The 22899-nt window shown below is 40.0% G+C and overlaps 1 protein-coding gene across 3 annotated transcripts in view; it reads right to left on the bottom strand.

The window, feature by feature from the left end:
- Window positions 1–11702: 11702 nt before the first annotated feature.
- cfap46 (cilia and flagella associated protein 46) overlaps window positions 11703–22899 on the bottom strand; it is a 59208-nt gene continuing 48011 nt past the window's right edge. For all 3 annotated transcript variants that reach the window (XM_030442692.1, XM_030442694.1, XM_030442693.1), the window contains exons 51-59: window positions 18333–18412; window positions 17891–17939; window positions 17723–17755; window positions 17213–17315; window positions 16939–17051; window positions 13697–13778; window positions 13338–13474; window positions 12346–12444; window positions 11703–12087 (exon numbers count right to left, since the gene is read on the bottom strand). In XM_030442692.1, the coding sequence (XP_030298552.1) occupies window positions 11975–12087; window positions 12346–12444; window positions 13338–13474; window positions 13697–13778; window positions 16939–17051; window positions 17213–17315; window positions 17723–17755; window positions 17891–17939; window positions 18333–18412 (809 nt within the window). In that variant the 3' untranslated portion in view covers window positions 11703–11974. The remainder of the gene's footprint in view (window positions 12088–12345; window positions 12445–13337; window positions 13475–13696; window positions 13779–16938; window positions 17052–17212; window positions 17316–17722; window positions 17756–17890; window positions 17940–18332; window positions 18413–22899) is intronic.

Below are 22899 nucleotides of genomic sequence, written 5' to 3'. Positions count from 1 at the left end.
TTAATTAGCTTACTCCAGAAGAAATGCTCTTCACTCTAATGGACCAAGTATCTCTCACTGCAGCTCTCTTACTTTGAAGGTTTTAGAAATAAACATTCAACCACTTAATATGGTGTTCCTTCTCCCCCTTCCACTACATTCCCGTCACAACACTGCTGTTGTTTGACCATGTGCATGGCAAAAATAAACAGCGGTTGTAAGTAAAGTTCCCATGACAGGCTGGCTACACTGTAGAGCTCAGCCATTCTTGCAGCTACAGCTGCAGCTGTCAAAGTCAGATCTGTCCCATCGTCTTCCCTTCAGTGTGCTTTGGCAAAGACTCTCCAAGTCGCTGAAACTCCACTGGAGTTATGGAGAGCATCCCTCCAGATAGATGCTGCATCGTTAAATGCTTTCATGAAGGTGGTGAAGAGTGAGGGCCACGTCTTACAATTCACAATCTCTCATCAGACTGTTCAATGACCCCTCATGTCCTGTATAGAAGCATCTAAATATGTTATGTTTCTCCATTCCTTTCCCTTTCCCTGGCAGCTGTTGATAGGTTTTTCAAAGATGTAGCCCTACTGCATGCAATGGGTTAGGACAACCACTACATGATAATAAACATATGATCGTGTACTGATTCTTTCCGGCCCCATGGACAATGTAATCATACAGAAGCATGATATCATAATAACAAAGAGAGAAAAACAGGCTTTTTTCATACCAGTAGTGGCATAGAGTGAATTTGCAGTGAACCCACTTCTGTTTTTGTTTATGAGTACATTTTACAGGGCCCAGTGTAGTGTAGATTATTGCGCTAATCACTCGAAAAACATTGCTCACTTGGAGAACCTACAAGGCAGGCGAGAATAAACTCGCGTGGGGAAGCAGAGGTAACTGTGTAGAGGGAATACAGATAGGCATTCTGGCATGTTTCCATACAAGAGAACCAAAACTTCAGGATGAGTTGCTGTTGCATTATTAAATGCAGGACTCCAACACATTTTCCATTTCAAAATTCCACAACTTTCAAGACCTTCATTTTCAGAATGAAAGGCTTTAAAGAAAGTTTTGGAGCGTCTAATGCTGAAATAATGTTCAGAGAATTTATTTTTCTCTTTTTTTTTAACAGTGTAATAGTGACAAAATGTTTTTTTCTCGTGAATGTAATGAGTATGTAACGTAACAAAATATTTGCTCAATTGAGAAATATTCTATTTTTAAAAAGGACAGATTCAGAACAGAATTGGAGTTTGTTTATATGTTATAAATCACCAAATGTTATTTATAGAATAGCAGCAATAATGTTCACAAAAGCAAAGTCCCTATTTACGCTCAGTAACATGTCACTGGAAACGAATCTAATGTCAGTGAAATAAATATGTCTCCTGACAACTCAATACAGAGTGGATGAAGGATACAGGCGTCAGTCAGTATCAGTAATTTCTCCTGTCCTCTGTCCTCCATCCTCTGCTCTGCTGATTCTCTTCACTGCTGTTAGAGGGAGGAGGGGCTGGTTTGTCTCAGTTTACGTGAATTTGAGAAATTTTAAGATGCGTGGCAAACTACGGCAAACAGTTTGATACATACTGCTTTTGTTTTGAAATGTTTGTAACGTGAAACAGTTCGTGAAACACTGCTGTAGGGCACGCTAAACCTCGCCACGTTGGAGAACTGATTTATAGAAAGTTGTTATTTTTATTTTACATTTGGAATTCATTACCAGACAGGCTTTAGATTCATAAACAGTCAAAAAACTTGCATATACCCATAGTGGCCATTGGTGGGACGTCATACAACTGTGAAACATCTCTGTAGCCTGTGTCCTATACTCATTTCGCTGTTCCTACGAGTTATTCGGTTACTCGTTTTAATTGGGAACCAAATTTGAGTTAAATTAGTTCATCTTTTTTTAAACAATTTAATTTTCACAGGGTTCATATAGACATGTTCATTCACTGTCACCATGGAAATGATAATAAATGCAGTCATAAAGGCATCAAGCAGACAAGTCTTTTCTGAAGAAGTATGTTTTGCCATACTTGATTTCAACAAAAATCAAGCTCTTTCACACAGCGGTGAACATTTGTGCTGCGCTGTCCGTCTGCTCCAAATGCCACGGAAACAATCATCTGGCTTGTGTTATCAATTTATTCACAATTCTAAATTCATCCATACACACACGTCTCCTCTCTGTACATCCAAACCTGGAAGTGACAAGAATCTATTCCATACTTTTCCCTTGCAACTTCATTGAAAACAGTGGATATTTGCACAGAGTGGCCTTGGAGTGCTGTATGTGCTCATAACCTTCACGTCCATGCCGACGCCGACAGTATTCATAAACAGGAAGAGCTCGAACTTTGGCCTTGAAAATGTCAAAGACTGTCCATTGGAGTCATTAGCTGTTCTTTCCTTGAACAATCGAACAATATGTGCGGGGAATTGCACATTGAACTGCCATGACACTGTGATGATGTACATTAGCAGCAGTCATTATTATGGAAGTTCTTTCAGTTGCATGACCGCTTGGATTGACGAGATCATTGTGAGCATCATCAAAGTGCGTCACGATCCTTTATAATTGTGTCACTTATGTCTGAGGCAAATATAATGACTTCACTAGCGACATACCTGGGACATTTGTTGTAAGATATTTGATCTTGCTTCTGAATAGAGTTTTCAATTACTCTGTGAAATAAGGATCCACCAGGTGGTACGCGACAGGCAGTGTATTTCTCAGCACACCTCGGGCAGTTTGAAAAGGCACAAAAGGGAGATTCCCTTAAAAATAACTGATTGTACAAGTTCACTGCCGTGAAACTAGAGGCCCGGTTGTCATGCTGATGGAACAATATAAAGGATAAGTCCATAATCTCAGAGGTGGGTGGGCCCTTGAAGAGCATCTAGACCTGCAAAACCCAGAACTGCACCAACACCTGCAGCCTGGCAGTCTTCACGGAAAATCGACTGTGATAGGTTGTTGTGAGGAATGTAAATCAGATGCAAAATGAATTCAATTTAGTTACAGTGCAGTGTGGAAATGCCAGAACCCGCTGAACACCACATTGTTGTTAAAGACAGCTTGAGAAGAGGCAAATGGGAAGTGAACTAAAAATAATAAAGGCAGAGTTATTAAAGTGGAACACATTAAAGACCAATCACAGTCAAACATGAAGTGCTATTGAGGGACGAAGAAACGATGAGAAGAGAAAATAAACCTGTGCGAGATGCACAGAAAGCTTCTGCATTGTTCTCTCTTGCTCTTTAAAGTCTGACCTTTTTCTACTTCTTGCCAATCTTCCCCTCTGAATAGATCTTCGCTATGAAATATCTCAGATATGCAGCCAAACAGAGAAAGCTGTGTTCCATGTGGAAACACACCAGTATGAACTTTAATGAAAATGAACCCAGCAAGACTGTTGTGCTACCTTAATTGTTTTGTCAATATTCTCTTCCCAGTACAACAGTAGTTAAAACCTGGTAAAGCGAACATTTGTTCTAGCTAGTGCTGCCGCTTAGCATGTAGCTACAGGCTGCGCATGTCATTGCAACGTTGCTCCGGAAATGCCCCCGGAAGTAATTGAAACTTCACAACTTTATTGTCCACTCAAGGCCAGAAAATAAACAGTGACATAATCAATTATGGCACGTTGCCGCATCGATGCTGAATCGTGCATGCCCCACATTGCGATGCATCATCGAATCGATTATTGTTGACACCACTATTGTTTACCATCAAAACTGTCATCCAAAGCAATAACATAATCCATAAACTACATTATTGTTGTGCAGTAGTTTCATCAAATGTCTCACTCAGTGTCTGTGGAAAAGTTTGTAGTGTCTGAGGCATAAAATGATGACACTCTGCACTTTCCCTTTTCCATGCATGAAAACTTTCATAGCTTTAGTCATGCAATCCTGGACATAAAGTAGTCGAACTTCAGTCGCATCAGAACACAGCACAGCATCTCTCAACACATTCAATTATAAAATCAATAAAAGCATGTCTGCTCAGAGAGAGAGCTACTACCCTTGCTGTTCTGATGTGATTTCACTGCTTAATTGAATTTTTTAGCATGGTTAATATGATTATGACTATAGAGGCCACATGTGAAGAGCCCAAATCTTTCCATGCTATAAAACCGTAGGGGGAAATGTTGGTAAAGAAATGATGACGGATTGGCTGTTTCACCCTCCCGGTTCAAATTGAGAAAAATCTACTTAACTCCCCTGTATTTGATTTGGTCACAGCGTTTAGCCCTAAGAAAAAACATTTATAAACTAATCTATTAGAGATCCAGAGATTCCCTTAGCCTGCTCAGCAAGTTTATAAGCATCTTTCTGAAGGATGTCACATCATTCTTTTAGGGTCTTAATTTTCTCTGTGAACTGCCTCCTCTAGAGCAGGGATGGGCAACTTTAACGATAGAGAGGGCCACAAAAATGTTATCCTCACTACCCGACAGCCAGATTTTAATCGCACACTTCCACCAGTAGGACATTGTATCCCCATCATTAAATCTCTCAATTTAACACAGAGACAAAACATTCACATTCCTGAGTGATATACAATTACTTCAGTGCAATGACGTCTCAAAAATCATCATTCAATAAAAATAACACAGGCACAAAGTGCAACAGTAATAAAAAAAAAAACAATATTCATGTTTGATGTGCATTTCTACTCTCTGCCTTCCCATTCCATGACATGTTTCATATTTATGGCGTGATATTTGTGCCACATTCGTGAAGGAGCAATGGGAGATTTTGAGCACAGAGAAATATATTTTACTTGAACATAAATTATATTTTGAATATGATTTTCCCCGGGTAAAACATACATTTCATTTGCGGAAACAGAAATATATTCTGTGCTCAATAAATGTGTTTGCATGTTTGCTTTTATGCATTTTAAGATGCAATAATAACCTCTGCGCTGTCACAAACTCTTGCTGGCTGCGCTGCAGATCACTCACTCTTGCTCTCAATCTCTCCTTCTGTGCGCTCAACTTCGGTTGAACGCAGGCTCGAAGGAGTAATCTATATCAAACAACTGCGGGGCCTGCTGGACTTGAACGCGTCTGGGATGGAGACGCGCATAACTGCGCAGTGTCCGAGTGACCTCACCCGCCCGCAGTGTCTCCACCTTGCTGAGGCGTTTGCTGGAGGTATGTGGGGTGTGATCCGGGGCGGAGAAGTAGCCCTACCTCTCTCATCAACGTAAATTGTTTACATAATGTTCATAACTGTGGCTAATGCTCTGTGCTCGGCGCCCCGGTACTACTACCACACTCCATACGCATATAGAGACCGGAGCTCGGGAGCTCCAGGACAGAACCAGATACACAGAGACTTGAACACATCAGGAGAGAGCTTGAAGAAAAGTACGCGAAGTAGTTGGACTCTGTGTTGCCCAGAGACGGCCGGCTACAACGGTATTGTGGCTGGCGGTCCAGCCCCGCCTTCCCGCAGGCTGCTGCCATTACCTTCTCAAATGATATGCAAACCACGCTCTACTTGCCCCTCCCCTCAGGCCCCTCCCTCTCGACGCCAAAACAGTGACACAAAGTTGAAAATGAAAATCAGTGACACTGAAAAAAAATGACATTGTAAAAAAAATCTGTCACTGAAATAAAAATGACATGAAGCAAAAATCTGAAGATTGTCATTGAGAAATACAAAAAAATCCCAATAAAATATAATAATTTGAATAATTTGAATTACTTTCTTTTTTCAGTGCCAATACTTGTTTCAATGCCAATACAACTGTTTTCAATACAAATGTTTCAATGACAATTTCTTTTTTCAGTACTGGTTTTGTTTTCAATGCAAATTTTTTTTTTGGATGCCAAATTTTAAAGTCACCGTTCTGGCTCCATAATTAAGCGCCTGCCCCCAAAGAAACGCCTGGTCTGTTAAGTGGTTGAGACAAATACACACCGGGCTATAGAGCTCAACAGTGACCGCCCACTTTTTTAACGGCTCCGGTTCCGGAAGTGAATTTGCCATTCATTTACTCCATTGACGTTTCATAAAATCCTTATATAAAGAGTTTTAGGCCTGGAACCAAGCCAATCAGCTAGCAGATGAATCGTGACCATAAAACATTTAATTCGGCGCAAAAAAAATGTTGGAAAACTGAGAAAAAAGCAAAGGTACAAGACTGTGTACATAATTATCTTAAGAGTAAAGCAACTACTCATCCCATAAACCATTGCGAATGTAACAGCGACATCTCTGATTGGTGGAGCTCGCTGTTACCATGTAAATGTTTACCGAACCCGCAAATTTCATGTTCGGCTGAACCCTTAATAAACTCTTCTCCTCATCACTAAATAAACGCAGTAGGTCAGAAAGTGAAATCATGGTCGCTCTGTGGTAAACGATCGTAGAGTTCAGTGTTAGCAGTAACTAGCTAACATGAAATTCGCAGGTTTGGTAAACATTTCCATGGTAACAGCGAGCTCCACCAATCAGAGACGTCGCTGTTGCACTATAGGATTGTGGGTAGTGTAGTACTTATCCATGACATCGCGAATAAAACATGTTTTTCTCAAAACAAGACTGATATCATACAGACTTGTGGCTTCTTAAGGATCATATATCATCGTTTGACAATCTGATAGCTCGTGGTAAGTCTACTTTGGATGGTTATGACATTATGGCCAATAATCAAAATCTATATGCAGAATATGAATGGCATTTTCACTTCCGAAACCTCACTGTTGAGCTCTATTATTTGGTATTTTACGGTAGATCCCGCCTCATCAGCACGAGCTGAACAATAAATCTAACTTAGCAAGAGAGGCGGGACTTAAGGCAGAACAGCCAATCATCAGCCGGTCAGTCCCAAAGCGGTGTCATGTTTGAAGCAGCAACAGGAGAGGGAGGGAGAGAGGAGGCAGCTGCAGCGAGTGCAGACTTAAGGCGTTTGTGCAAAACTGCAGAAAAACTACAGAAAAAGTGTGGGTGTTGAACCCTCTCACCGGGAAAAGTGTGGGTGTTAAAACACACACACACACCCACCACGGGTGCGACGCCCCTGGTCGCAGTAGCAGTTCGACCTCATTAACGGTCCACACAAACGATTCTGGTTTCCTTGCACTAGCCATTTTCATCTTCTTCTTGTTGTGTTTGGTTTCTCCGTCTACTGTCTGTTAACAGCGCGCAAGCTTAATGCGCATGCTCCGTGTCTTCTTCTCCGTTTTTGGTGAATGTCAAACGCCACCTATAGGCCTGGAATATGAACTACAGCATTTTCGGTCGTTTTCAGTGGATCCGTTCATACGATGCCGAGGAAGACGGAGAAAAAAAAGATTGTTTTCGCCCGTCTGGACGGCCCCTTATTTTCGAGGACCCTTGCTAGAGGATCTAAGAAAGGCAATCAATATTTATGGACATGCCTCATTGTTTCAGTTGTAAGAACTGAAGACAGTATAACAATTTAAGTCCCACCACAAGATGACACTGAAATTGAATTTTCAAAAAATTGACAGCCTTAAGATATTCAAAACTAGTTGCAGAGTAGGCAACAATTCCAATCCAAAGGTACATAAATGATTCTAAAGCTTGTGAAATAGTTGGGTGGAGGGTCATTTCTTCTCATCTTAAGGAATATGGTCTCTACTCCATTTCCCTCCCTCCCCTCTAGTCTCATTTGGGTTTAACATTGCAAATATCAAACAAGTCTCCTTTGCTTGGCAATGGCACAAGCATTTTTCAGTTAGTGGTTATATGGGATGGAACATACAAGTTAGCTTTGGGTTTGGCTGCAAGGTAAACTAAAAAAAACAACAAAACATCTACCTGCCAAACCAAACACGAGCACTATGAGGGCCTTTTCCCAAGTCTCTACTGTGAATTACAATAAATCCCCCGAACAAAAGGAAAGCTGGCCCTCAAATAAAGCATTACCATAAATCAGAGCTTTGTCTCGGCATCCGTGGTTAGCAAGCAGACCGGTCAGGCCTTGAATAAAGAAGCAGAGGTTTCATGGATACTTCACAGGGCTACATCAATCAACCTTACCAGTCAGAATGGCTGTGTGTCACAGTCATGAAGCTCGACACTGCCTTACTGTACATGGACTGGATGACATGGTTGAAAAATGGGTGATTATGGGGAAAGTCTGTATTTGAAAGAAAATTAGTCAGGCAACATCAACTTACACATTGTGGTTAGATACAGGAAATAAATGTGGGCTGGACTATCAGAGCTAGTATGAGGACTTATCAGATACCCTGCTGTCATTACTCTGTATCTCTGCCCATGCACCTACTGCCTGACATGCAACATCGCTCTGATTATGCAGCCCGTGGTCACACAAACAAGAGGTGCATCTCATGTCTCACATTGTTATTCCTTAAGTCGATGTTGGGGCAAGAAGCAGTTTATGATACTGCATACTGGGTCATCAACTATATCTGTCCGAGGGCTACAGTTCTCCCATGCAGACACTGTGTGGGCCTGACTTTTGATTCAAACAATAGTTTTATTAAGGTCTAAAAAAAAAGCCTATCATCATTTAATATTTTCACCTTCTTTTAAAATGAATACCATTTTTCTGTGCAGACATACTAATGAAAAACTAATGATGTCCACTAGAATGTATCAGTAGCTATTGAAATGATCGCCTTGACAATACACCTATTGTGTCATCTGCTGTATTTATTCACCAAAAGATTTCCAATGAACGGTTTGTCTGATAATCGACTTCCACACGAGATGCATCTTTTGCATCCTCTCAGAGGCCTCCTCCAGGAAGCTTCCCTTCTCCTGTGTGGCGTTTAGAGAGATGTACTTAGGGATGAAACTGGATTGATTCTCCGGTCTCACGAGGACAAAGGATGGGGAAGATGATAAAAGAGAACTGAGGTGCACCTTAAGATAGACTTACACAATAACAATCAATATGCCGCGAGGGAGAGGTCAGCCCGACATTACTTGAGAGTGCATTGGTGGATTATCAGTATTTCACTCGGCATTCATTCATTCATCATCTGACCACTGTGTGAGATCTATATGCCATCTCAATGGAGGATGACACAAAGGACTACACCTGTAAATAATACATTCAGAATTGTTCTAATTGAATTTATTTTCTAATGTCGATTTGTGTCTGCAGCCAGCTGATGCCGGATACAGGCTATTGTGCATTCAGAGCCGCGCGCAGTTTCTCTGGCTCTGGAGTTACTTGTAACCCTGCAGTCAATAAGAATCGAATATTCACCCAGACAATGGTATACTTGTACATATAATGTAGAGTGCTACGTATCACCAACTGTTAAGCCAGTCAGGAAATGGGAGCTGAAATAGTGGACGCGTAGGGAGATGTGTTGTGCCACTCTGTCCAGCAAACATGAGGTTTTGTAGTGATACATAAAACTCAGCTCTTGATTAACTAAATGTATTGAACAGCTCCACCTGGCTGAACCTGACCTGTGAATTGAAGCTTTATTTTCCACAGCAATTCCAGTCTGTCCCTTTTAAGACACAACACCACCTGTTCACGCTATTCACCTACTGTGGATCTAGTAAATGCAAGACTATCAGTCTCTCTCTCGCTCTCTCTTACACATGTAAGAGCCCAAACTCTTCCTCTTTATTGAACGTGGACTGCAGTTCATTCCCTTGATATCCTGCTGCTATGCCAATATTTACCTAAGCAAGGCTCCGTCCAGAACTCATATCATCATCCCGATGATGCTGATAACAGGGTTTATCCTGAAGATGTAGTAGTATAATCTCCTGGGCCCCTGCCTTCATTCCTCCTGCCTCTGCCGCATCCATTGTGTAATAAATGTGCAGCACAGCGGAGAGCTCTCTCTGACCTACTTACATACATACAGTGCATACAAAGGTCAAATGACAGGCTGCAGGAGAACGTCCTCTGGCTGTAGTTCTCCTTCAGTTTGGTCGAAACAGACGCACTTACAATGTGAACTTCAATCCTTGAGGACAAAACAAAGTCATGAAGAAAATAGCAGTGCGTAGCAGTAGTAGTGTGCTCTACATGCTACTGTTTTCAATACTCATCAAGACACCACCTATAAATAAGACAAATTCGTGAAACCACAAGCTTTAGATTATTTTTCAATTTATTCATTGATTGATGGCAGTAGGGCATTAATACATTTGGCTAAAAAGCTACTTTAATGACGTTTAAAGGGAGAAAAATCATATTGATGCACACTTTAATGTCAAAAGGCTTTGAGTGGAAATATCTCCATATTAACACTATTTAAACATGGACGGTCTCTGTACTTTGGGAGCTCTACAGCTACTGAGAGAGACATCTGTTAGCTGCCCAGAGGGCTGAACAGCACAGTTGTCCCTTGGTGCAAAGACAAACAAGCTGCTGAGACAGACAGTCTGCATCAGTCATTCATCAGAATATGGGAAACAAGAAAAGTGGTATCCAGCAACTTGGCTCTGAATGTCATCAGCTAAAGAACAAGCTGTCCAGGCATCAGCGATGCAGATAGGAGCTGAGACAATAATTTCTTAAATGTTACTTGATAATCAGCAGTTTGTTCTAAAGGGTACAGTTCTTTGCGTTTATGAGCACCACAGCAGCCCTACAGTCTCTGTGTGTCAGCACAGGAGAAGCTCTAATCTCATCAGCAATGTCTGACTGGGAAAATGGAGCAACATTTCAAACCAATTGTATGAGTCTGAATATTGCACAAAGCATCTCGTGTTGACTGAACCCAGAAAAATCTAAGGTAATAAAATCTGCCTATACCAGCCCCTCTGAATCTCACTAATTGACACACTACGTCTTCTTTAATTCATATAAAAACCAAAGCGTAAAAATAAGTTGGGGTTTTACGTGCCAGACTATGCCTCAAATCGTTTTTTTAACCGGATTAAACAATCAAGTCATATTGTGTTAATTAGTGCGCTTTAAAGGTGCTAGTAGGCAGATTTCATTACTTAATAACCGATCCAGGCTAGTTGTTTTCCCCTGTTTCTTGTCTTTATGCTAATTTAAAGTGGCAACTTACAACTTTTCTCCCACTGCGTTTTCCAAATGGTATTATTGTTGGCACCGCTGTTGCAAAGACAGCTGGATCATTTCCATTTTCCTTAGAGTTGCTAAATAACAAGAACACAGGACAAAAGGTGAGTCTATTCAATCATTTAGTCTATGATAGAAATAGATCACCAGTTAATCTTCCTTTACCAAGGTGACTGTGTGCCCGTTGGCAGACATAATTGTATATAGTGACAGCAAGGTTTATAGGGAACCAATGCCATCCAACACACTACTGTAGGTGTATTTCCTTAGATTTTTCCTTTGAGTGTAACACCAACAATCTCAATCTAAATCTCCCCATTTTTACATACAGTACCTTAGGGTAAAAATCTAATTTGATCTGTGTGTTTCACATCTGCCAAGGAATTAAGCACTGGAATGCCAATGGTGACCACCACTTTCTCTTTGTAATTTTAAGTTTGACTCATAATGAATTAATTACAATAAATAGGGCAGCATTTAAAACCTCAGGTTACACAGTTCTTACAGTGAGAACATTTTCCCCAGTGGGTGTGTTTACCACAGGAATTTACTGAATTAACATTTGGTGCAACATGGCAACAAATACAAGGATTAAGCCAGTACTGCAATGTCTGATAAAGGCATTCTGCAAATTAAAATGAACAAAAACAATTAGCCTACATTTAAATTGAGTCAACTAAAGAGAGGTCGACTTTGCTCAACTTGGAGATTAATTTTATTACATTTACTTGTTATGAAAACATCAATAGACAAATCTTGAGCAAATAGCCACAAGAAAACAAGGCAATAGAAAAGCTTTAGCTACAGTTTTTATCCATTTGATTCCAAGTCCATTACAAACGCATATCAATCACTATTGATAATCATGGTGACTGATCTGGAGAGTAACTCTATTCACTCAATATGCAGAGTGTATCTTAACATCTGCTATGGATTGAAAAAACAATATTGAAAACTCTCACTAGTAAATTATGTGACAATTAAGTAAGGGAGTCCATACAGAATGCAGTTGAAGGCTGAAGATGTGAGAGTCATTTTGTGATGAACTTCATCTTCCTTTGAGTCAGTGAGGAGCTCTTGATCTGCAGAGGGAAACCACAGAAAACAATAATTAAATCTGAGGTTTATATAGAAATCCAGCTTAGTTGGATTCATTATTCGAATGATTCTGCTTGACGTTTATTTTTTCCCTTTGCAAAGCAATCCGAGCCTCGTAAACAGAGAAAGAGAGATGTGTGGGCGTCTGCGATGCACCATTAAAAAACACATGGAATGTTATTTACAGTACATAGAAATTCAAATGTGAGGCTAAATGAGGTAATGTGTAGGATATACAGTACCATATGATTCTGTAACCTTGTGATATGGTATTTCTGAGCTGTCCCCTCTCCGCAGGGCATGGATGGTCTGGCCAGAGGTCTGTCTCTCCCTCAGTAGATCTGCAACACATGGTGACAGCTGTATTACTGTACCTGCTAATAATGACCATGGGAATAAAGTCAGTCTTTAACAGAGGCATAATTAAGTCTTTGGCTGATAGTAAGGACTGAACCCATTAAAGCCCTTGTCTCTACCACTTAGCCTCTCTGTTTTATGTGTTCACATCTGGGGGTTGGGTCCAGAGTGTCAAAACCCTGCGAAATTTCACTTCTAGAAGATCCACACAATTAAATAATTGTATCCACATTGAGGTAAGCTGGGCACAAAACCTGAACTTAGCTAGCTTCTCCTGAGTGGAAGTCTCTCATGTGCACACTCTATGGCCCCCACAACAGTCAAGGTCCGGGTAATTCTGGGAAGTGTAGCATTTTTTGTTTAGTGCATCATAAGCAGCTTTCATATGATTGAACAGGGCTCCTCCTCTGTCATTGTATTTCCCTTGTCAGATCCATGGATTGCTGAGGTCTGCCTAACTAGTCAACCTTACACTGTTTTTCTTCATTCGTGCATGACATTCTCGCATTTAGATTTATTTTTATGTCGTACATGACTGAATTTTATGTCCAGCAGTAAAATTGCTGCACTTGGTACAGCTCCACTGATATAAGTGCAAACTGGCGGGGTAGGAGCCCGGGTTGCTAATGTTAGCCAATAAAGCACTGCTAGTGTACAGGTTATGAAGCAGTGTTCTTTTTATTAGGTGACTTTAATGATGGTTGTCCCATTTTATAGGGGAGATTTGAACCACTACCTCTTGTAACTCGCTGTTCTGTGGGGCAAAGGAGCACTGGAAAATAATGTGTAGGGGTAAAAACTGGACATGAGATTGAGCCTGTAGGATTATCAAATGTAGGAAAATTAGTATTGCTCTTAAAGTATGTCCAACACCTACTGTCTAGAACCTTGGCCAAATTCTGTGTGTTCTGTTGAAGGCTAGTCTGCCACTGGTTAACGACAATACAGTCGACACCACCCAAACTCATCAGCAGAGCAGTCTCCAGTGGTTTCTCCAGGGCAAACTGTTCCGAACTGGAGAGGAGAGAAATGGTGAGATTATGAAAGACAGAGGGATAGGAGGGAAGCTGAAATACTGGCAAAGACAAAAGACAAAAATGTCAATTATCACTCCAGCAAGTGAATCCAGTAAAACACATTTACGGTAAAAAGACAGATATAAATGGGACTAAAGCTAAGTGGACATTTATCTGAACAACTGAGTTAGAGCTTTATTCAATAAAGCTCATTTGTTACCTCTTGTGCATGTCAGAGTTTAATTGGCGGAAAACACTGGCGTTGTTCTGAACCATGTCGAAGAACAGAGCCATGCGACACTCTGAGGAAAACAAAAATCATTATCATTATCTTGCAGGATTATAAATTAAGCTCTTTTACAAGTATATGTATCTACATAAAGCTCCTCACAAACAAAACACACAACACACATACTGCTAGGTGCCTCAGTGGCTGGTCATGTCATGTCATGTCTTGTTATGTCATGTCGTGTTCTTTCTTAATGCTTAAATGCACACAGCGTGCACCTGTGCCTCTGGACTTCTTCATATACATTTCCAAATGAAGCATAAAGCACAGCCTCCAGGATGTCCATCATGTTCTGCCCCTGACAAAAAGAGATGCTCTCAGCTGCCTACCTACGTACGACCTACATAAACTCACACTGAAAAAGACTGGCCATTTCCATATAGTTTTTGTAGTTATTCTTGGTGCCTGGTCGGATAAATCCTAAAACTATTTATTTTTTTATGTGTTGTCCATTTACATGAATGGGGAAAAATGCAGGGAGAACGTATTTAAGTATGAATGATATGATTGAGAAAAGTCATGTCTGAAATGTGCTGAGGATAAATTGTTGCTCTGTAGTCTGGTGGTACGAAAACACACAGAGCACAAAGTCCCTCACTTTAAGTCAGAAGAAAGATTACACTTTCTCTTCAACATACATATGTTTTTTAAATTCTATTACCACTAATATTGTTTACACATGACATTGTGACTGTTTTAACACAGTGTAAACCATATAGGAAGAGTTATTTAAACACAGTCCCTTTATTGATTAGTACAGACGACAAGCTTTTACTGTACGAGCACTAAGACCTGTAGGTGTGAGGAAAATGCTGTTTGGTTCAGTCACCAGGTGTGTGTCAGTGAGGTCGTCTACCATCTTCTCTATTGCAGCAAGGACAGGCTGTGCCTCGCAGCTATCATTGGCTTACTTCCGATACAGTGACAATCATGTCTGTGTCTGAACCCACGACACTGCTGACCCCCTTCCCTCCTCCCCCTCCTTGCTATATCCAGCTGCCTGGGGCCAGAGCGGCGGTCCTCTCTGGTGTGAGCCTCAGTCACTGTCACTGTGGCGTTACAGTCATCGAGCTTTGAGCCACGTTAAGATGTAATGTAATCACCCCAACAAGATAAAGATGCAGTGACAAAGTAACACAATTCCCCAATAAGATATGAGTACAGATGGTGCAGCATGTCCCGCATGACACCTTTTTTTCTTCTGAGAAATACAAATCCGCCATCGCCTAATCATATCCTGATGGCCAATTAGGTAGAACCGATCTGGTGTGCTGTGAAGTAACAGCTGGAATTCAAACCATGGTGTCAGTCACACTATAGTTAGCAGCACTAATGCCAGGCTAGCGGGTGGCACATATGTCTGGCCTGGGGCGATGCATAAGGCCATCCTGACACTCTGTCAGTCACATTGGAAGTCCACCAATCCTCAGACTACCTTTGTTTGCTGGTGAGAGAGTAGGAAGAAGTCGTGAATATGAGACCATTTTTGTTTTGTGAAATATCTTGTAAAGTGTGACATGCTAAAAAGTTTCGGGCAGATTTAAAGGTCCAGTATGAAGGATTTAGTGGCATCTAGTAGAGAAGTCACAAAATGCAAGCAAGTGAATACTCCTCCCATCCTATTTCCCTTTCCAGGCCTGTAGGAGAACTTAGTGTCCTTCAGGTAAAGTAACAATGCAAGAGATCCTCTCTAGAGCCAGTGTTCGGTTTGTCTGTTCAGCACAAAAGACTCTGGAGGATGACCTGCTCCCTCTAAGGTAACTTAAACATAAATGTCTGAGTTTAAAGTGATTATACACTAATAAGAACATAGATTTGAATATAACATTCCATTTCTGCAATTAGAGCCCCTTACATCTTACACATTGGACCCTTAAAGAGTGAAGAGGGAGGAAAAGCCCTCCTTTCATTAAAAGAAGGGGGTGGGTTTGTAGTTTTATCAAAGAGGATCCTTCACTGAAAATAAATAGACGCAGCAATTTCTTAGTTCTATATATCTGGAGTCACTCCGTTCGTTCTCCTGGATCCACACTCTTCACATATATTTTTTAATTTACTTGTCGCAGATATTTAGTCATTGCTATCTGTGTGTTCAGTGATTTTGTTGGACTGTTCGATATAAGTGACATTTGTTGCACGTCTGTTCATCCTGTGAGAGGGATCCCTTCTCTAGTTCTTCCTGAGGTTGCTTCCATTTTTTCCCCTTGGGGGAGTTTTTCATTACTTGAATCGAGGGTCCAAAGACAGAGGGTGTTGTGCAATGTGATGGGGATTTTGGACTTGGACTTTAGGCTGAAATAATTCAGCTGATATCCGACTGAAAATACTACAGATGTGTTATCTTCTATGACTTTATGCATAATTAGTCGGTAGGATTATATGACAGTAAAATTAGTACAGTATTCCTCATTAGTCTTACAGGCACTCGGTGAAGAAAGAACAGAAAGTCTACTTGTTACAGCAGACATCTGACAGTGAAAACTCATTGATTTCTCACTGCAGAACAGGGAAATTTATATATATACCCAGTCAGAGAATGAAAGATTGATGTTTTTTTTAAAGAGATTAAGCCTACTGCTCCATTTACTGCTTACATAACCCCTAAACAGCACTGCTCCAAATTTTAATCATTCATTCATTACAGTATTTTGCCTTATTTAAAAGGCTTTTTGACGCAAGAAACTGTGTGTTTCATAAAAGCTGGTACATTACTAGGACATCCAACGCTCAAGAAATCTGATGACATAGACTGATTGTATATCTTTCTCATCAGTTTGTGAAATTTTTGTGACATGGTTACATTTCTATTGATAGTAGATATATTTGTTTTTTGGAGAGGGCCTACAAACAGTGATAATGTGAATGGGGTCACAGAAATAAGGCCAAGCAACGCAGAGTGCACACATGTTTTTACTAACAACCCCAACTGATGTATTTACTGTCAGTCGAAAAACAGAAAGAGGAGTGGTGCCAGTAACAGTGATGGGCATATTCTGAGATGTCCATGTTGCTGGTGTTATGTCTGGATGTGTGGTCGTACAGCAGGATTATGTAGATATCACAAGCATACTGTGAATATCTAATGTATCTACACAAACATTAAATCAAATAAAAATGCTCTTAGGTTTATTAAAAAATGTAGATTGTAAATGTAGTGTTTGGGCATACAGTACCAGAGAGGTTGAGGGCTGCTAGTTTGGCAGGTGGGATGTTTGCCATGAAGCGCTCCATCCCCAAGTAAATAAAGGCACTGCACCTGCACAGCAGCTGTTCCACCTCAGACAGGCTGGATACACATTTGGGGAAGGGTTAGCAGCACAGACATTATCAAGTGTGCTGCAATGTAACAATTAGAGTTGGTTCTCTGTATCTTCAGTGCAAGGTCCAAACAAAGCAAAGACATGCCACATTGGATTGCATTGCTTTGGTCTACTTAAAGGTTCTTACCTTGGCTTTTGTTTGCTGCCCACAAAGCCCTCCCACAGATGGGTAAAGTGCTGGTTGTGTCTTTCCAAAATCTCCTTCATCCTCATGCTCAGACTGGTCCCTTCTGTGCCGCACAGGCAATGACACAAAAAGATGATGAAAGCTTAAAACTTAAATTTAAACTTGCAAAAGTTGTGACGCTAACTGGGAGCTGCAATGCAACTCATGCACAAGTTAAGATATTGTATAATAGTTAACTGTAAAATAAGGATGCTTTAAGGGCTACAAGCTGAGAATAACATAACCTACAGAGGACATAAATCACAAAAGCACTCCCAAAAGAGTCCACAACACACCACCCATACAGAACCTAAAACAAAAGCAGCTACAGCTTTTCAGCACTGTAATTTTTCATTAACAAACATGTCTACCCTAAGAGATAGCTACAATATACAGTAGTCTTTTCAATTATGTACATACATAATGTACATTATGTAATAGTCCCTCCAACAATTGAAAGTAGTTAGTTACCAAAGTGGCCTTCATTGTGAGGGTCAACAATGTCTGTGAAGGGGTGTCAAGAATAATGATCAATGAAAAAGAGTGCATAGATATTGTTTATCTCATATTCCATGAACATTTGTACAAACAACCAGCTTAACAAACAGAAAAACTTTTTATATTGAGCAAAAAAGATACATTTGAAGTTACGTGTGTCCACTGGGAAGGTGTTTGAAGGCAGCGGCATCTGGGCAAATACATTAAAGTTTATATATATATACACACACACACACACACACACACACACACACACACACACACACAGTCTATAACATATACATCTGCAAATACTGATGGTGTCAAAGAGTGAGAGTGGATTTTTAGACAGAGGAGACAAAGCAAAAGAAATCGAGGCAGAAAAGAAAAGGAGCGGGTGGAAAAAAAAGAAGTGGTGCATGACAGAAGATAAATGCTCAGAAGCCCGAAATAGGATCTTTATGAAAACACATTATGTAATTGATAGAAAAACCACACTTAAAAGGGAGGCGAGGTGAACTTAAATTATTGCCAGTGCTGACAGCAGGTAAAAGTAATATTGCTGTCTGTATCTGGCAGGCCCAGATTAATTTACTGAACTCACCACTTTGATGGCTTGGCTTTGATCTCCCCTTGCCTTAGTTCCTTTGCCACCTTTGGTCTCCTTTTTGTTGTCACTTTCAACTGCCACAAACAGGAAGCAGAATTAATACATACACTTGTCTGCGGGGTAGATTACACAGCATTTGTAGTGGGGGGGGGGAACTCAGTATCTGCAAAGTCAATGACATTTACTAGTGACTTAAACTGAAGAACTATTCTGAAAGTTTCCTCATAGCTACAACATTTATAAACCCCTGCAAATGAAATCTCTGACAATTGATTAAGCATTGATTATTAATTCAATTACATCATCTAGAATAGTACTGAATTTAAACTCGAGCTGGACTGATCGGTTGGCCGATATTGGCCGACTGGTTTATCGATATTATTATTGTTTATGTTAAACTGTGAAATATCCTGCCACTATTTCCTAGTTTTTTTCATTGCAAAAAATGTCTTTTTCGGCTGATATACAGTATGGATTTGCGAGAATATATAATCATGTGATCTTGCACTTCCATGTTGCCAAGCTTCAAGCTATGCTGGTCGAACACACAGGTGGTGAACCAGTGTCCTTTGAGAAGCTACTGGCAGCTGGAGACAGCAGCTCTGGGCATGGTGTAATGGCCAAAAGTGAAAGAAGCGGCTGTTCATAAAAATGAGGTTAGCTCAGATGCTGCTATAGCCTCAGTTATATCAGAACTGTAGAGTTTAATTCATTAAAAGAAAAGAAACAGACATAACTGAAGGCTTGTCCTCATTACAAATCAGTAAGTAAGGTAACCTACTACTTGTGCCAATCTCTAATGCCAGGGGTGAATTTTCTTTCACTAGAAAAGGGAAAAACACTAGATTAATATAAATAAGTAACAGGATAAGAGTTCTGCTTTCTGTCTGAAGCTTTAGTCAGTTTACAGCAAAGCTTTTTTCACTCTAAGTCAGTTGACCCCCTCGTCACCTGCTCTCTGTGTTTTATTTACCAGCCACTTCAAGCGCAATTCTATGACTCTGCCTGAAAAACATGGGACCCGCTTTTGTATGCTATAACCAATTGTACTTTTGTTCTGCTTCTTATCCCAAGTCACTCCTAAAATGTTAATGATATATATTTGATCCTAATTTGTTTGAATCACAACCCATGCTGAATCACTCAACAACTCCAGATACAGAGAAAGACACATTTGACGCTGTAAGAACAGACATCCAGACAAAAGCAAACATTTCCTACCTGAAGGCAGCCTTTTTATAGTTTGTGCTAATTTGTCCTGTGCATACTTCATGCAAAGCACTGCACAGAATAACAAATAGCCCTTTCAAATGTGGTTTCAGGCACTATATCTTCTTGACACAATGGTAAACTGTATATGGCAAAATTATGGTAATGATGGTCCAGAAAAAACACAAACAAAAAAACACTTTCTTTCTGGTCTCATCATCTCCAATGTGTTAGATCAAGACATTCAAAAATTAGATTAGGAAATACATATTCAATAGTTTCCTATCTGTGGCATATGTAAGTGTCAAGTGACACACACACACATACACTAGTTTAACAGCAACCTTTGAACATTCATTTAAGTTATGCAAATGATCCAACCTTTAAAAAGGTAAAAGTGTCTGCAGCATCAGACTCCATACTCTGTCTGCCCCCTCTTTTTTCTACACAAAATATTCTTGTAGAGAATTCCCCCAAGGATTGAAGCATTATTGCCAAAAAACACTGTTCTTTTTCCTTGGGATTTTACACTCATAGTAAACCTCCAAAACAAAATCTCAAAATCACAATTTTCTGGATAATATTAATCAAAATTAGGTTTGTTCATTTTGGTTTTCATTTTTTCAATACGGCTAATATTGTCTTTTAATCAGATTCTGTTCTTACGCATTGAAAAGTTCCCTGATGTTTACGATAAAGTAAATAATTACAGTAAATAATAACTGCAATATACAGCAACATTGTGAAGATGAAAATGGTGATAGTGCAACATTTAACCTGAACTTATACCGAAGGACAGATGTTCTTGCCAGAATGTCATCATAACACAACACTGCTTTTCTCTGCATACGTTTTTTTAATTTCACAATATAAAGGCTAGGGATTTTTGTAAAGGAGAGAGGAATCAACACATAAAAACATCAGCCACTAATAGGTCCCAGATGGACTGTAACGGAATACATTTAAAGTCTGCTTTTTATAAAACTAAAACTTTTTCCCAACAAAGTCTGCATCTGACAGTAGAATTTCAGCCGGCCATCAGTGTGAATCTACAACACCTCAGAAGGCAGAGGAGTCATTATGATGCTTTTCAGCTGTACCCACACTATTTGTTTTTTTACACCAGTTTGGTCACTTCAACTTAAAGCTCCATGTGATTAGTCAACACCTACATATAGTGTATTTTATATACTGTATCTTTACAGTCCTGACTCTAAATTGCTTTAGCAGGCAGGGTGAAATGGCCGCAGTTAATGGACATCCACTTTAGTGAAGCAGGCGGAGGCGTTCACGGATGTCCACATGAAGTTCTGCATGGCAGCAGGATGTGAAATGACCTTTCTCTCCTGAACAAATTCCATTTCTATGGATGGCTGCCTGCAGTCTAAAGTGTAAGACATTGTTTACTAAAAAATGATGAGGAATTCTGAGAGGCAAATCTCCACTAATACTGTAAAAAAAAATGACCATTTTAATTCTTAACAATTTTATAAATAAGATGATTCAACTGCATTGTCTTAAATTTCCCACAACAACAATCAGTTTTTCTCCTGCATCTTTGATGCTGCGGCTAAATGCATTATAAGCTAATTTTCCTTTTTTTAAATTGTAGAGATTGTTGTTCATTGCCATATCTTGATGGTTCTTTACCTGTCACTGTCTATTTCACATTCGCTCTTGTTCAATATAAAACAAAAAGGTAACCTTTAAATAACTTTTTTTTAATCACTACATAATTATTTTCATGATGTTAACAAAAATAAATATGAGCAGGTTAATGAAAAAGCACTACACATATGTCTTCGTTAGACAAGGAGCATTTTAGAAATCCTGTTTAATTAGGACAGTTATAACAGATTAATGCTGAGCAGGAATTCTCCTGATGCTTTAAGATGTGTTTGAAATGACGTCTGCCAGCCAGTCAAGTCATATGCACTTCCATATTTAAACAGATTTCTAATAATACCTGTGTTATATAAAGTACTGTATTAGTCATGCCTTTTGTCTACATGAATAACTAGATCTTGCATCATTTACGTGTTGTATTTTTGAATGTTCATATGTATGCATTCGGCAACCATGTGTGTCTCTGGGTGCCTTCTGTGTGGTCACTATGAAATGCCAAGTTATATCTATGTTTAACACACAGAACAAACATAGTTAATGCTTCCTCCAGCACTCAGGGCTAACTAATGCCTAATTTGCAACTCTACAGTGGCTGGCATTTTCTGGTGTTAGTTGACACTAGTGCATTGCCCGTAGGAAGTATGTATTTCTATAGAAAAGTGGGAGGTTAAGTAGCTGTTTCATGGATGGCCAAATGAGGCTGTGTTTGAAGGTGGGACATCAGGGATATAATTGGCCATTTTTGACTACTTTTGATTTTACCATTATATTTCACCTTAAAAACAATTTACCTTGTCTTGTTTGGTGTCATTATTTTCAGCACAACCTCACATGTGTGACTGTACAGTTATTTTTTCATTTTGACATACTGTATTAACACAATTGGACCTAAAATCACATAAAACATAAAATCAGAGTAGGAAAAAGTGAGATTTTTTACTGTGAGGACCACAAATATGTTTAACGAACCATTTTATTACTTATAATGCAAATATAAATTGTTGTTTGCTAAATTTGTGCATTAGTGTTTGAAATGTACAAAGTTATATTAACTATTTACATTTAAATGCAGGCAATGCCTCAGGCTCAGGTTTGCCTGAGCTCCTCCAGCTCAATGGAGAGCTGCACTGCCCGCTCCACATTCAGCAGTCTCCTCATTGCTTTGACTCACAACACAAAAAAACGACCACACTACACACTAAACACACTACACCGAACACTACATAACACATTAACTATACACTCCACGCTATATGTCACAAATCTCTCAACTCTCAAAACTCGTGATCTCTATTGCGAACACTTTCGGGACAAAAGCCCATTTTAACCGTTTCTTCCCGCACCAGACACAACTCAAACGTAATGGCAATTTTTCACGAAAAGCGTGGCGTACATTATTTACCGTAAGTCCGGTTTTGGACGTGCCGTCGCGTCCGTCGACTCGAGAGGTGGGCCGTGTGGGTGGGCTAGCAGCTAACGTTAGCTACACACGTACATCCACAGATTCCTATTCCAGTTTGTTGTCCTTGCGTATCCGGATCTCCTTAGACCCGAACAGACTCGTTTAGTCTCATTAATCCACAACAGTCAGTTTAGATGCACAGAACGGAATGGAACCGCCGGCAAAATCCCGATCCAGCTCGCGCTGCTAAAGGTATAAATCAGCTTGTTTCTTAAGGTGTGTCATGGAGTCGGGCTCTGCAGTGATTGGCTCTGATGTGCACGT

The sequence above is a fragment of the Sparus aurata genome, chromosome 15 (assembly GCF_900880675.1).
Source record: "Sparus aurata chromosome 15, fSpaAur1.1, whole genome shotgun sequence".
Classification (NCBI taxonomy): domain Eukaryota; kingdom Metazoa; phylum Chordata; class Actinopteri; order Spariformes; family Sparidae; genus Sparus; species Sparus aurata.
Note: the sequence above shows the minus strand (reverse complement) of the source record. Positions and strands in the feature narration are given on the sequence as shown.